Genomic DNA, 12192 nt, shown 5'->3' with positions numbered 1-12192 from the left:
CCAGATATTCCAAAAGCGTACTGGAATTATCACAAGGCCTGTTTGTTAATTGTTTTCATTAATGATAATCATAATAATTTTCTTTAAATTGGATATAAATATTGTATTGAGTGACAGTTTCTCTGATGGTTCTAACCACTACAACCCAGTTCCGTTCAACAAGACAGTCTATATTAATAATGTGTATGTGTTGTCGTCGAAATTGGCTCTCTGCATTTAACTCACCACTCGCTCCCCACGAGATCGGATGCTTCTCTCCCTCCCTCTCCACTTTGCTTTGCTGCTCTGTCTGTCTGTGAAATTGCTGTGCGACTCGCTTACATTTCTTCCACCCATCCATCCATTTTCTTTACCCGCTTATTCCATTTTGGGTCACGGGGGTCGCTGGTGCCCATGTCCAGCAATCACTGTGCGAGGGGCGGGGTACACCCTGGACGGGTCGCAAGTCCATCACAGGGCCCTCTTACATTTCTTCCGAACCATAATTATGGACTTGTTTTGATCAGTTTGACCAGTTGGTCCCTCATCTCAATTTCTTCATTTCAACATTTCTTCAAAAGAAGACAGGCTTTGGGCGAGCCGATTTACCCTGTTGGTACGTATGCAGCTGGATATCTCATCGACTGGAAAACTTGATGATGTGTCTATCTCTGCTGCCATCTGTGGATTTTAAGGACGCATATTTAATTGGATTTTTGATAATTGGTTCCTGCTTTTTGGATTCAGCTGGTGCTGGTTTTATCTACAATCAAGGAAGTCGTCAGCAGCAAATTTGGACCTGATCACGCTGCTTGCCTTTATTTGGTTCATGTCTGGAGTACCCGGACTCAAATGCTTTGGGCTGAATAGATCAGATCTTGGGGATTTTTACTCAGACACATTTCCATCGGTGTTGGCCATGTTAATTTGGACATTTTGGAACCGAGTGGACCAACACAGACTCAAGGTTGATGTCATTAAGTTCTGCCTGTCCCCAAAACAACTGTGTGTTTATCTAAATTTTGGTCGCCTTGGTGTCCTTGAAGGCCATCTTATCTAAAGTCGCCTGGAGAAAATGTGATCTGAAGCTCACCACCCACTCCCTGAGGAATTTCCAACTGATAACCAGATGAAACCCCGCTGAAAAAACTTTGTGTCATCATTTCAGGACTCTGGATTCTTACAGAGGTTATCCTTGGCCATTTCTCGACATACCTCGAGAATGTTTATGGATCTCACCGGAGGACATTGACTGATTACAGTGACCTCGAGAGCATCTGTAGGCGTTGTTGACCGCTCTCGTCTCTTCCTTCTTCCTGCTCTGCTCTATTGCAGAATGTCTACGTAAAATGTGCTTGTTTGTGCAAAGTGCTTTTTCAATATTAGGGGTTTTTCTCAGCCAAGAAAAAAGTCTGATAGGAATTTTTTTTCGCCTCCAATTCCTACGTGTCCAGTTAACCACTGGTTTTTGTCTGTCCAAACAGGTCTCACTTGTAGAGTCTTTGAGGCTCAATGTGATTTATCTGTTTAAATAAAGGTCGAATGAATGAAAAAACTCAGTCCTTCTCAAATAACGGGGTGTGACCCCGGGGGGGTGGGTGGGGGTTGGGGGGGCGGAGCAATGCCAGGGGGGCACACATGTGACCCTGGGGAACATTTTGCGGCAGGGAGTAGTTTTTTTTTTCATCATTCTTATTTTTTCAGGGTGCGTTCGACAACTGCTTGCTAGAACCCAGCAACTCTCAGTCTGACTAATAATAAAGTTATGAACAAATATGTCTATCTTGTCATTTGTGGAGCCATGTTTGAACCGTGTCGCTTCCCTCTGCTGCTGAGAAACTCCGACACCTCCTCAGCTGGTGATGCTCTGGACGCTTGTCACCCACAGCACGCATGCAACAGAGAATAAACTCAAAGTGAGAGCGTTACTTGCCCCTCTTCCTCTTTCGCTTTAACAATTTTTATTTGTTTGTTTTTTAGTTTGTCAAAGCACAGTTTTTGTGTGTGTGTTTTTTTTTTTAATACGGAAGTAATGGTTTTTTTGGGGGTTTTTTGACAATCAAACATGTTTTATTAATTATTAATGAACAACAGAACTTAATCCAACAATGTGAAGTCCAGAACTGGGCTTTGTTCTGAATACAGAAGTAATGTTTAATAAATGTTAGGACTCTATTCTTTACTAACAAGTCCTCCGCTCTGGACGCATTTCACCCACTGCACGCAGCAACAAAGAGTATAAACTCAAAGCGAGAGCGACACCTGCCCCTCTTTCTTCTTTCGCGTTGACAAAATGTTTTAGTTTTATCGATTGTCAAAGCGCAAGTTTGATGTTTTATTTGTTGTAAAAACAGATGTTTAACAAAAGTTAGGACTCTATTCTTTACTAAGAAAATATATTTTGTCACTAAACAACTTGTCAGTTTCTCCTCTTGTGAGCACGTTCCCTTGGCCCACCCCCCAGCCTCCCAGCCTCCCAAGCCAGCCTGCTCGCTCTTGAGCTTCTCTGCTGTTGCTGCACTGAAGACCAAGTCCAGGTCCAGCTAAACACTGAGCAGAAAATAATTGAGAAGCACAGATTTAACCCAACCACTCCCACGTGGAGCAATGGGCAACTAATGAAAGTGCATGGGGAGCAATTGGGGATAGGGTGTCCTGCTCAGAGACACCACGAGATGTGCAGTGACTGGGGATCGAACCTGGAACTTTTGGGTAACAAGTCGGCTGCCCTGCCTCTACCCCATTAAGTGCACACAAAGCCAATTTCAAGGTGTAGCACAGTTTTAAGATGGTCAGTACCATTAATTTGTTACCTTCACATTGTTCCTGTGGTTTATTTTTTATCAGCACCAGAAATGATGCGGGGCTTTCTCCGATCATAGCATCCCCCCTCACCTACCTGTTGATGATGAGCTGTCAAATAATTGTTTAGGAGACAAAATAAAAAAAGGAATTCTCCTAAACTTTTTCTCCTTGTTAAAAAAAAAGACAAGGTTGTCTGTTTGAAAATCTTTCTCCTTTTAAAGTGACACAAAAAGGCTTTAACTTAGTTAAATATATTAATATAAAGCTAAAGTTTTATATAGAGATTTCCAAAAAAATGCACTGGAAAATATCTAGACTAACAAAAATAGTTTTTCAACATATTTGGTTCACACTGATGATGGAATTTAAAGGGGTCTTGTTCCTGCTGGGCACAGTTTCTCACCTTGCTGGAGTCCCAGTTCTGTGTTTTCGTCTGGGTCTTCATGAGCTCGTATGTTTGTTCCATTGTGCCCACGTCAGGCTTCGGGAAACCAGGTACAACGTTATGAAGCTGGAAGCCAAATAGCTGCAGCCAGCTACCAATGTCTGGAAACACACACACACAAATGTCTGCGTAAAGAATGCATTAAGGGAAAAAAGTTTGACTTAACTGTGTATACTGTGAAGCAAACAAAAAGTCATGAGGCCAGCAAAGTCACACCTTGCACAGGAAATCACACAATCTGTGAGCAGCAGAGGCAAGTCGTCTGTGTTTCCCTCACTTACAAATTCTCCTGTAATAAAGTATCTTGCTGCAGGAAAACGTGACAGGCCAAATGAATGTGCCATTAGGCAGAAGGACGAACGCCCCCACCAACATTCTGCATTCATCCTCTGCTCTCCTCTTCCATCTCTTTCCCTCGCCTGAGTTTGTATTTTGTCTGCTGGGGAAACGGCATGCTCTTGACAGAAAGAACAAAACACTGCAGCCCGTGTTAAAGAAACACCATGATCAAAGGCATGGCTGTCCTTTCTGTTGCCAGCACTTTCTATCAGCCACATCTTCCTCTGACACTCAGCTCACCTGTGGTTAGCCATGTGCTATATTCACTCACTCTTCATGGCAGATGTTTCCTTTGCATGTGCAGGTGTGGGAGTAGGTGTCATAGTATCTGTCAGTCAGTAACTGATTATGCAATTAGTTAGACACTAAGTGTCTGAGCAAGTGTGAAGCTCACCTGTAGTAAACTGTGTCACCTCCTCCACGCTTCCAACCGGGCAGTTGTTCTTAAAGGCATACAAGTTAAATGGCTGCGGCTCTTTGCTCAGCTCCCCCCACAGCTCATAGTTGGGTGAAGTCCATCGGCCGGCGAGTGTGTCGTAGTCTCGCCTGCCGAGGTGAACCAGTCTTGTGAATGGATCGTACAGGCCTCCGTGGAAGCCAATGATGAGCTTGAAGTCAGGATTTGTGTCTTGATAAACCTCTCCATAGGGGGTGTAGAAGATCTCTTTGATTAATCGGCCCTTGCTGGAGAACACTGCCCTCGGGCTCCCCACGCTGTCACAGGCGACATAATACTCTTCCCCGCTGCTCAGCTCCATGGCGATGAGGTGACCCTGAAGGTCGTAGTACAGTGACGTGATCAGATTGCTGCTGTGGTTGTACAAGTGGCTGACCCTGGTGGGGTGAGACAGGTCAGCATAGAAAAACTGCAGCTGCTCGCCCTGGCTGTTCTTGGTGGCCACGCGCCGGCCCAGTCCATCGTAGCGGTACCAAACGGAGCGCTCTGTCATGCGGTTGTAGACGCAGGTCAGCAGTCCGTTGGAGTTGTATTCGAACAATTCGCCGGCTCGCTGGCGGAGGAAGCCGTCGTCATCAACACTGTACTGCAGGTCCCCGAGGTGTGTGATGCGATCTTTCTGGTCGTAGCGCAGCGACGTCAGCCTGGAATGAAAAAAATTACACGGACCACGAGTCAAGACTATATTTACGAGTTAAGGTTAGCATTATGGTGTTTGTAATCATTCTAACCTAGTGTTTTGCAAAAGTTTAAATGCTCAGTACATTGTGTACTTTGAGAATAAGTGCTGTATGTTGTATGTTCCCATACAATGACGAAATTGGCTCTCTGCATTTAACCCATCGCACCTGGGATACACCCAGGTGGAGCACTGGGCAGCTATTCAAGTTCACGTTCAAGTTTATTTACTGTCATTCGCATCACATGTGGTACATGAGGTGGAACAAAATTATGTACTCAGTGTCCCAGTTACACCCAAAAATAGCAAAAATACAAATTATAAAAAAAAAACAGTATATAAGGATCTAAGATATACACTAAAAGATCTAAGATTGAACACCCAGGGAGCAATTAGGGATTAGGTGTCTTGCTCAACGACACCCCAACATGGCTGGGAGTCGAGCTGCGACTTTCTGGTCCCCGGTCGGCTGACCTGCCTCTACCCCATCTCGGCCCCGAGAATAGGTCAGGATGTAACAAATTCTTGAATTATTTGGTGATTAGGGACAATTTTGGAACCGTGTTTCCAGATGTTTACATCCACTCATTATGAACATGAATGCCATATTAATTTATTTATTTAAAGTTTTTTTTAAACAAACAGGAACTAATATAACACATACAACGTCGATGATGTTCAAAGGACTTGGCACACACATTTGAATCTACTGTGGATTTTTTCTAATCCACACAGTCAAAGCTCGTCAACAGAGTCTCTGTCCACAGTGAAGCCAGATTTACATTGTCATGGACTGGGAGGATGTTGACTAAGAAATAATCTGCTCCAAAAACAACACTTTAAATGTCAACTACAATTTGCAGCTGCCCACATGGACACATCAAATGTTGAATAAACATCTGGAGAAACGTCTTATGCTCAGACGAGACGAATATGGTTTTTTATGACCACAGTGACAAAAGGTGTTGTATATTTGATTAATCCAAAGACGAGAAGGAGCCAGATGTCTTATTCAGATGAACTTTAGTGAATGAAAAAGGTGAAAAAAATGACAGTGGTGCTCTATGACAGACAACATGTGGGAGCTCAGAATATTAACTCTCTGAAACGAAACCATCCGTCTTGTTTTGTTTTCTCACACTCACCAACTCTTTTTTTTCCTTCCTTCTTCTACTTCTGAAGCATCATGGGATATAGAGTCCCTTCTATTAAAGGTCAACAAATATGGTCTTCTTTTGAAGCAGATTTTAACTAAATCTCTATGAAATATCAATTACAACTAAAATAGTAACTTATATCAAATTATAATATTCCAAATAATAAGTAATAAACAAATTCTGGTTAAACCCAAACAAATCCTCAACATAAGGCTAGGAGAAGTGAGAGTGTTTCAAACCTATAACCCAGGGGTGCCCAAACTTTTTCCCTGAGAGGGACAAATTTAAAATCTATCAGAGGGCTGCGGGCCAAATGCAGTAATACATGAAATGCAAATACTTCTTTAAGTAAAGTCCATTTATTTATTATACAGTTATTTAACCTTCCATTCTGTATAAAGAACATTACAGAACAGGCTGTATTGGTGGTGGTGGGGGCTGGGGGTCCTCCCCCAGAGAATTTTGATTAAAGTAGATGCCATTTCCTACATTTTGCTGTATTTTACAAAGGTTTATTACAGTAGATTAACATGAAACAAAACATGTAAACTCTGTTATTATTGAAATCTCTGACTGCAAAGCGTTCGTAATGCAACACCGCTGCAGCTCTGCAGGTAAGAGGTGTTCACTTCAGGACAAATTGAGTTTGCTGGTTGGTCAGTTGCTGACATGCCTACTGGATTGATTGACGGGTGGCGGGACTCGCACAAAAAAAAAATTATAGATTTTATTGGTCCGTTTGAGACTGTCGTCACTTATTTCATATTTATTAAATATTTTGGTGAATCTAAGGTTTGAGAACTGTTTTCTTATACAATCCTAATGATGGTTTTGTTATTTTTCAGGGGTGCTGAGTTTAAATTTAAAGAGGCTACAATCACCACTGAAACCAGTTATAATTTACTTTTAAACACTTTGTGATCTATAAGTGTGTTCTGTCACAGGAAAATGTTATTCAGTGGCAGGAAGCTGACGAGGGATTGTAGAAAGTCTGTCAAAATGAAATATAAAAGTATAAATTATTAAAATTATTTAAAAATACATAAATTATCTACTCTACTGTGTAATCCATGTAGTTAAATTATTGTAGTCAGGCCGACTAACAATAAAGTAAATGCGTGGAATCAATGAGAGTAAGCACATTGATTCTTCAAAGGAAATTTTAATATAATAATGAAGACAGCTTGCCGGGGCAACTGGAACAGCTTGGCAGGCCAACTTTGGCCTGTGGACTCCACTTTGGGCACCCCTGCTATAAACACTGTACCAATTGTCAAGCACGGTGATGAGTGCTTAATATGAGCCAGATCCTCCCGGAACAGGAACTCTTTTATTTTGACAGGGTGGAACGCATCCTGTCAAAATAAGTAAGCTGAAAATATTTACATAAACACTCAGTTTAAACACAACAGCCACTAGCATACGAGCTGCCTCTTCAAGTAGCATTTCTGCATCTACCATTAAAAAAATCTCCGTCCCTAAAAGAGTGGTGGAGTTGAGTGCTGAGCAAACCAGGCAGTCATACGTGGACAGGAGTCCACAGGCAGCTGTCCCGAACAGACGGAAGAGTCGGGCTTAAAACCATCAAGTAAAGGGGAAGGGGTCGGGGTCTGATACCTGACAGAAGCGGAGTGTTTACAAAATGGTAAACATTGATGTTTAACAACCCATTATGCAGGAAATCACATCTACTTTATTCAAAATTTTCTGGGGGAGGACCCCCCCCCCCCCCGTCTACTTGCATTCCAGCATCCATCAGTTTACAGATTTAGTCCTGATGGCGATGGTAGCATCATAAATCGTTGAAAATCGTTCAACTTGTATGCGTTATAATTTTTAAGCTGGAAAAAGAACAGTTAAGAAATATATGACTGATGTCCATGATCAGTGTAGGAAGACAAATAACCGTACACAAGTAACAGATTCTCACCTGGTGCTTGTTCCGAGGCTGTGCAGGTTAATGTTTCCATTGAGGTCGTAACTGTAACGCCACTGAGGACGCTCATTGACTGAGGCGCTTTGCAGCTGACTGTCTGCATCATACTCATAAGTGTAGCGCGTCACGTTGCCGTCCACGCCAACCCTAATGTCACAGGTGGTTGTTCGCCCGGCTGAGTCGTACTGGATGGTCATCCAATAGGCGATGGACTTTAGGATCTCATACTGGACTTCCACCACCTGACCATAGGAGTTGAATACTTTGGTGTGCTTCATCAAATGAGTGGTGATCACCTAAGACAAAAACACAAAAAAGGATCCACAAGGTGTGAAATTGGCAGCAGAGTTTTAATTTTTTTCTTGTTACAAATACATTAACTAAGGATCAAGCTCCACCACACTTTCTTATTGTATCCAGAGTTTACTAAAGCAGCACCTTCGGCTTTTAGGCCCATGTCTTGTGGGACCAGCTACCAGTTTGGGTTTAGGCAGTCACAATCTTTAACTTACAGATTATGCAAAAACTTTGCTTTTTGTTAAATTGTATATTTAAAGCTTGATGACTCTGAACCATCCCTTTAGTTATGCTGCTTAGACACAGCTCCTGATCTTCTGGCCACCTCTGTTCACCCGTATGTCCTTACTCACTATACAGATATACGGTTATACAAAAACTGATATTGTTAACTTGTTTGCTTTTTTTTTGCTGGTGCTTCTGTTTTTGTTCAACTGACGTGATTCTAACTAGAGTTGCATTCGGGCCTAAAAGATCAGACCCAGCCCGGTCCGAACCCGTATGATTTTTTTTTAGCCCAACCCTAAACCGATCATTTAACTGTGATTATAGGTCAGAACCCAAAAAAACCCAGACATTTTTTTTAAATTAAACTTTTACTGCTTTTGTAAGCAAATCAGTTTGACATGATTTAAAAACGTATTTCAAAGAAAAGAAGATAGATTTCTTGTTTAGTAACAAGAGTCAGCGAATTATTATAGTTATTGTAATATTATAGTTATTCAGTGGACGCGGTGGCTGCTGATCCGGTTGGCCATCTGTAACAACCCACCCCCAAAACTAAGGTCAAAGGGGGATAAAATGCTAATTAGGTCACGGGCAGAGCCTGGAGCTGACAACGCAAAAAACTTCTATTGGTTGAGGTGTAGGAATAACCAAGTACAGTAAACAGAAAATAATTTACCCACAGAGGCAAAACGCTCTCATAAATAAATTATTAATTGATTGGCCATGAAGGATAACATTTAAGTCTGTTAACACAATTGTAGTGGACTAGGCCTGATGTCAAAACTGACCAGGTGGACAGAAACTGTCATTTCATTGATTTGAATCCAGAAATACAGTTTGACCCATCCTGAGACTTTCTTTCTTGAATTAATCAAGTGGAAAAGACAATTCTCTATGATCATTACTATTTTACAAATGTTTTGATAATCAAATTGTTTTGGTTCAAACAATGTCTACAGGTTGAAGTGAACTAATCATTTTTATTTACTTAAACAGTAGTAATGATTTTTATTCCTCAATTCAAAGTGAAATCAAGTTAGAGTACGTTACAGAGTAATGATTCAATTTTTGATCGTCTGCTTTGAAGTGAGCAAGTTTGTAAGAGTGTGTCAAAGTTCAGGTTTCGGTCAACTAAAAGTTTACTGAAAAGAAATGTCATGTTTAACTTTTACAGCGAGATACTTGGTGAGTGGCTCCACGAAGACTGGTTTTCTCCAACAATCTTTCTGTCTGTTCTTAAACAATCCTTGACTTTCCATAACACCTTACATCACAAACCACACCTCTGTTCTGGTCCATCGACCAATCAAAAGCTCTCAAATGAACCGGAAGTAGAGCCCATTTAAATGTGGCACTTCCCAGTTCAACAGTAGAGTTCAGGAATTTTTGGAATTCAGAATGCAGAGAGTTTGGGAGTTCCAGAATGCAAACGCAGGCATTCATGGAAGCTGCTGTATTAGAATCAAGCTGAACCAGAGACGATTTTGGGAATTATAACTTCTGTTTGGATAACCTCGCACGACTCTCGAGGTATTTAGCTGTTCTCACGGAGACGCTGAACAGTGGTTGGAAGTGAGACTCCACGCCGGAACTGATCTATCTTCAGAAAAGGTAAAAGTCGACCTTCACCAAAAGTGTACTGTTGGGACAAGCTGATTTCCAAAAGAGCGTGCTGTTCTGGTTAAAACAGACAAATTCCCTCACACATCTCTCTGTAAGATAAATCTCAATTTTCCATCTTTAAACTCTCCTTTCTGCTAGAAAATTAATCCAGATGTTTTCAGAAATGTCTGTGGTGTAGCAATGGAAAATCATGGCCGTATGGTTTTCCTGGTTCTAAAGCTGATTGATTATGTTGTTATTTTCATATTCTGCCAAATTAATGTAAATGTTTGATGTTAAACTTTGATTCTGTAAATAAATGACCTCCATTCATTTTGATGGGTCAAAGATAAATAACGTATCACGTTACATTTCTGTTAAATTCAAAGCACGACATCATACAGTCCAGAAAAATGAATGAACCCGTTTAATGTATGAATATATCTCAGGATATGTCATACTACACAATTTATACAAGTCATCAGTTATGCCCCACAAACCTCCCAAGCGCTTCATCCATCATACTATTGACCACACTATTCTCCTTGAAAAATTAAATAAATATGGTATAAGAGGACCAGCATCCAAGTACAGACCTCAAGGCTCTGTACTTGGACCAAAGTTATTTATTTTATATGTGAATGACTTAGTAAATGTATCAGAACTCCTTAAATGTGTCCTTTTTGCAGATGACACCACATTTTTTTGTTTGGGTAAAGATGTGAAACGGATGTTGGAATTGATGAAGATAGAAGTTGACAAAATACAAACTTGGTTTAAACGTAATAAATTATAATTAAATTTAGATAAAACTAAATGCATGATATTTAGTAACAAAAAGAGAACTGTTGATGATCCATTTAAAATTGAGGGTGTTGAGATTTGTAGAGTTAATGAGATGAAATTTTTGGGTGTAATCATTGATGAACAGCTAACATGGAAAAATCACATAAATTCTGTAAGAATAAAAATAGCTAAATCTATTGCAGTACTATACAAAGTCAGGGAATTATTAAATGATAAAGCTCTGTACATGTTGTATAACACAATCATTGTTCCACATTTAATCTATTGCATTGATGTTTGGGGGAAATCGTGTAAAACATTTACAAAACCTATTTTTATTTTACAGAAAAGAGCTGTAAGAATCATCACCAGAAAGCATTACTGTCACCCATCAAGCACATTATTTTATCAACTGAAGTTATTGAAGTTCCATGATTTGGTAGATTACAGTATTTTATCAGTTATGTATAGGGCTCAAAATTACACATTACCATTAAATATCCAAAGAAATTTTGTTAAAAGGCAAAGTTGTTATAATCTTAAGGGGATAGAGATATTTGTCAAACCAAAAATCAGAACTAGTCTGAAGGGAATGTCTACCTCAATCCAAGGAGTTGGATTGTGGAATGGTCTAGAGAGTGATGTTAAAAATGTCAAGTCAATGTGCACATTTAAGAAAAAGATCAAAGCTGAATTGTAAAAAAAAAAAAACCATGAAGTAGCTTAGTGTGTGTTTTGTATTAGAGTTAGAAAAATTAGAAAGAGTTATTTGTTTTGGGCTGTTACTTGAAGATTATCAACATTGAACTAATGGTTTGAAAAAAGGGGCACATTTAATAAGATTTTTTCTTCTTTCTGCAGCCTTTCATTTTAAATCCCTTGTATTTTTTTTTATAATTTATGGAATTGTTTTTTTTTTTTAATGAGTAAACTATACCATACCATCCCACAACATTTCTATATCAACACATGAAATCCCATAAACCCCTCAAATAAAAAAAACAAGTTGATCAATCTTTCAGTCCAGTCTTTCAGTTTCTTTGAAGGAAAGTTTGTTTTGAAGGAGGATGAGGGAAACGCCCACTCATTCTAGGCATCGGCGCACCTAAATAAAAAGAAACGATCTCACCAGATCTTCAATGTCCATAGGTTTTAATAATAATAATAATAATGTGTTATGTGTTGTCATCATTGTGTGTTCACATACAATGGCAAAATTGTCTCTCTGCATTTAATCCATTGCACCTGGGATACACTCAGGTAAAGCAGTGGGCAGCTTTTGAAAGTGCCTGGGGAGCAGTTGGGGATAGGGTGTCCTGCTCAGAGACACCACGAGAGGTGCAACAGTGTTTCCCCTAGTTAACTTGCCATGGCGGGGTGCTCATTTCATCCATGATTTTTGTTGATTGGGAGGACAGAGTCATGTCTGAGCGCAGCTTGTACCAACAGTTTTTGAGCGGGGGGGGGTCACATACAATGGCG

The 12192-nt window shown here is 40.3% G+C and overlaps 1 protein-coding gene across 1 annotated transcript in view; it reads right to left on the bottom strand.

Annotated features, from left to right (window-relative positions):
* The window catches only part of tenm1 (teneurin transmembrane protein 1), a 439293-nt gene that overhangs the window by 7758 nt on the left and 419343 nt on the right, over nt 1-12192 (bottom strand). The window contains exons 35-37 of the mRNA XM_037675401.1: nt 7792-8093; nt 3963-4669; nt 3188-3330 (exon numbers count right to left, since the gene is read on the bottom strand). Coding sequence (XP_037531329.1) covers nt 3188-3330; nt 3963-4669; nt 7792-8093 — 1152 coding nt within the window. The remainder of the gene's footprint in view (nt 1-3187; nt 3331-3962; nt 4670-7791; nt 8094-12192) is intronic.

The sequence above is a fragment of the Nematolebias whitei genome, chromosome 4 (assembly GCF_014905685.2).
Source record: "Nematolebias whitei isolate Nwh7 chromosome 4, NemWhi1, whole genome shotgun sequence".
Lineage (NCBI taxonomy): Eukaryota > Metazoa > Chordata > Actinopteri > Cyprinodontiformes > Rivulidae > Nematolebias > Nematolebias whitei.
The sequence above is the reverse complement of the archived record's forward strand: the minus strand, read 5'-3'. Positions and strand labels throughout refer to the sequence as shown.